The sequence below is a fragment of the Octopus bimaculoides genome, chromosome 27 (genome assembly GCF_046866305.1).
Source record: "Octopus bimaculoides isolate indiv1 chromosome 27, ASM4686630v1, whole genome shotgun sequence".
In the NCBI taxonomy this organism is placed as follows: Eukaryota; Metazoa; Mollusca; class Cephalopoda; order Octopoda; family Octopodidae; genus Octopus; species Octopus bimaculoides.
The window spans coordinates 16,128,188-16,132,485 of NC_142954.1; the positions used below are offsets into that span (position 1 = coordinate 16,128,188).

Sequence of the window (4,298 nt, forward strand, 5' to 3'; positions counted from 1 at the left end):
GGGAGGTTAATTTATATAAATGGGAGATGGAGTTTGTTGTCTTCCTGTACTGGACATACATGGCTACCTGCTCGTTCACCTGATTTCTGTTGGTCTATTATGATTGTCAGTGAGTTTGGTGGCTTTTTGAGTATTTTAACTCTTATTTCTTATTTCTTTACTGCTCACAAGGGGCTACATACAGAGGGGACAAACAAGGACAGACAAACGGATTATTGATCATATCAACCCCAGTGTGTAACTGGTACTTATTTAATCGACCCCGAAAGGATGAAAGGCAAAGTTGACCTCGGCGGAATTTGAACTCAGAACCTAGCAGCAGACGAAATACCGCTAAGCATTTCGCCCAGCGTGCAAACGTTTCTGCCAGTTCACTGCCTTGTTAAAATAAGAGTATTTTAACTCTAATTTCTAGCAAGCTCGTACTTGATGTACCCTCTGTCATAATTATTTAATAATTATAAAATTTTATTGATCAGCCAGTTAAAAGCATTATTGCTCGTGGGCCACTAATACTATTGTTATTACTATTATTAATTATTTATATATTTTCTGCTAATGATAAATAATAATATTTATATGAATAAGTACTAGGCTTACAAAGAATAAGTCATAGGGTCGGTTTCCTTGACTAAAACCTTTTAATGCAGTGCTCCAGCTTGGCCGCAGTCAAATGACCGAAACATGAAAAAGAATGAAAGAATAAACAAATGAATAAATATATAAATAAATAAAACCTGAAAGAGTCTTTGTCCTCATCTTATCTGAAATATTTTTTTAATAATGAGGTCAACTGTTTTATGTTGGACGTAAAACAACAGAGAAGACAATGGTTTTGTCTACTGTAGGTGTGTGTTGGTGTTATTGTCAAATGAAAGAGCCTCTAGGATCTGTTTTGTTATTGACCAGCAAGTGAATGACAGGATATTCAGGACATTCGGATATTTGGTGTGGCAACGTCTTTATATTTATGTCAAGTAGATAAGTACATAAATATATGTAGATATATACACTCACTATATGTGTCAATTGTATGTATGTATGTATGTATGCATGTATGTATGTATGCATGTATGTATGTCTGTTCTGTTGTGAATTGTAATAGCCACATCACTGTTTATCATGGGTTGATTCCTGTGAGATTTTTGGTGACTGATCAGGCCTGTTCGACTCAAACACCACCCACAAACCACACACACACAAAAAGCAACACTCCCTCACTCTCCACAGATTCCCTCCTTCTAAGCCCCCTCCTAATTCTCTCATACTTCACTCTCTCCCTCTCAAACCCCAAACAACTACTATGCACTGTCCTCCTCCATCCATCTTGGTTTTGTGCCTCCCTCTCTCAATTACCAGCTGCAATTCCTGTCTGTATTAGAGCATTTTTAAGGCAATCCTTAAACCTTAGATTAGGCTTATGCACTGGTCTCCTGCCATCTTCCAGTTCACCATACAATAGCTGCTTGGGCAGTCACTCATCACTCATCCTTACCAAATGTCCCCTACCACCTCAAACATCTTTGCAAAATCATTGGCTCTATACTTCTACTGCCACTCCTCTCAAGCACCTCCACATTACTAATGGCTATTTTCCAGTTTATCCTCCAAATTTTTTTCAGACAGTATTGAGGGTATCGTCCCAGTTACCTTACCTGCCTCCGGTGAATAAGCCATGCCTTGCTCCAATATAGTAAAGATGGCAGGACGCACATGTTATATACCTTAACTTTAATTTGTGAAGATATATTATGTCATGTCCACAGATACCTATCAAGCCTACCAAAAGCTGATTCTGTATGAAATTTCATCATCAAGACCAGCAGTGCTCAAGGTACTTCCTAAATAAATAAATCTAGGTACAGTCTCCAACCTTTGACCATTCACAGTTATAAAAGGTTCCACATATATGTTGGAGGGAGCAAACATTATAACAGTTTTTTTCAGATTGATCATTAGATCCAATGCTGCACATGCTGCAAAAATCGCATTCAGCATGTGCTGCACATCTTTCTGTGAATGTGCCAACAGCTCACAATCATCTGCATACAGGAACTCAATGAGGTGAGCATGCAGAACTTTCATTTTGGCATAGAGTCTTTTGAGATTGAACAGTTTTCCCATTGTCCTATATCTTATAAAGACCACTTCAGTGCAATCTTCAAAAACTATTTTAAAGACTATTGCAAAATACACAGCAAACAATGTAGGAGCAGGAATATCACCTTGTTTTACACCATTTTCTACAGAAATTGGATCTGATAAGATACCGCCAGTATTAACTCTCACTTCCATCTTGTCATGAAATTGTCTAAGCATTCTCACAAATTTTTCAGGGCATCCTAGCTTTTTCAGGATCTCCCAAAGTGTAATTCTATTGATAGATTCAAACGCTTTTGTTAGATCAATGAAAACCTGGTATAAGTCTATATCCTGTTTGATGCACTTCTCTTGCAACTATCTAGCTGAAAATATCATATCCATAGTACTCCTACTATTCCTAAACCCACATTGAGATTCTAGTAGGACCTTATCAGCAATGTGCAGAAGCAATCTGTCCAGCATTACTCTACAGAGGACTGTTCCAGCAACAGCTAACCGTCAGATGCTGCAATGATTATTACAGACATCCTTTCCACCTTTCAATTTATATAGTATCTCCATAGTTGCATCACCCCAATCCAGAGGAACCTCTTCAGTATGCCAAACCCTCTGAATCACATCCATCAATATTGTTCAGAGATGATCACCACCATATTTATATATCTCTGCACCTAATCCATCCATACCAAGGGCGTTTCCATTGTTCAATTTCCTGGTTGCCATTTTTATTTCAGCCAGGTGTGGAACCTCTGCTAAAAGATGTTTCGTTGGTCTCTCGGGTACATTATCAAGAAAAGAGGGGTCAACTTCAGTGGGTCCATTGAGCAACTCATCAAAATGTTCTTTCCATCTCCCATCAATATCTTTAGGATTTGTTAATAATTCTGTGCCATCCTTGCTCTGAAGCACCACAACCATTAGTGAAGCTGGTCCATAGACTTTTTTCAAGAGGGAGTAAAGAAAAGTTTGGAATTGTTAGCATTTGAGGCTTCTTGGATTTCTTCGCATCTGTCACTCCTCAAATTTTCCTGCATCATCCTCAGCTTCCTCTGCACTAAACCTAACTGCCTTGAAATATGTGGCCACTGTCCTGTTCGCTGACATGTCAACATTTTGCAACATGTTAAATGCCGTTCGCTTCTCCTCTAAGATAAGATTAACTTCTTCATCATTATCGTCAAACCAATCTTGGTGTTTTTTTTTACAACAAAGCCTTCCATCACAGGACAAATTATTTATCTCATTCACAAAACTCATTGTGTACTAATGGAATCTTAAGTTCATTGACATGAATCTGTTTAGGTAACTTGTCGTTATTTGCTCTAACCTTAGGCTTGACAACGAAATTCACTTTGGCATACAAAAGCCTATGGTCGGTCCAGCACTCTGCACCACGCATCACTCGTACAATAGCAAAGTCCCTAGTATATCGTTTCCTATGGAGAATATAATCTATAAGATGCCATTTCTTAGAACCAGGGTGCATCCATGTTGTTTTATATTTATTCTTTAGTTGAAACATTAAATTCATGACACACAAATCCATCTCTATGCACATTTGTAACAGTAGTAAACCATTACCGTTGGAACTCCTAACCCCATGCTTTCCTAAGACACTCCACGTCTCCCAATCTGCACCAACGCGAGCATTAAAATCACCTAAAATGACAACTTTGTCATCACGGGGGATATTACGTATAATCTCTGTAAGTGATGGATAGAAGGCAAGTTTATCATCTTCTGATGAATTCATAGTTAGAGCATATGCACCTATGAGTGTTGCATAGTGACCTTTACTTAACGGAAGTCTTAAAGATATCAAGTGATCTGAATGACCACATGGTAATTCCTCAAGTTTTGAAACCAGAGTGGTTTTGATTGCAAATCCCACTCCTGATTCTCTCTTATAAGTCTCATCTCTACGGCTCCAAAATAAATTATATCCAGCAGATTTCTCTTCAAAATTCCCCTTTCCATGAATTCTTGTTTCAGCTAACGCTACAGCATCTATATCATATCACTGTAACTCTTTTGCAACAAGCACGAATCTTCTCTCCAGACGAGATTTCAGACCAACCCATGCCAGCTTGGAAAACAGATGTTAAATGATGATGATGATGGTGATGAGATATATATAAATGTGGATATATGCATATACATACATACAATGCATATGCACACTATGTGTATATGTA

At 38.1% G+C, this 4,298-nt stretch overlaps 1 protein-coding gene across 1 annotated transcript; it reads right to left on the bottom strand.

Moving 5' to 3' along the window:
• Positions 1–3,343: 3,343 nt before the first annotated feature.
• Positions 3,344–3,856, bottom strand: LOC149130865 (protein CFDP2-like). The gene has a single exon (XM_089343188.1). The coding sequence runs from the start codon at positions 3,854–3,856 to the stop codon at positions 3,344–3,346; it is 513 nt and encodes a 170-aa protein (XP_089199314.1).
• Positions 3,857–4,298: the final 442 nt, after the last annotated feature.

What these genes read in the sequence shown, in the direction of transcription:
- LOC149130865 (XM_089343188.1), bottom strand. Translation starts at nt 3,856, where the DNA reads ATGAATTCATCAGAAGATGATAAACTTGCCTTCTATCCATCACTTACA.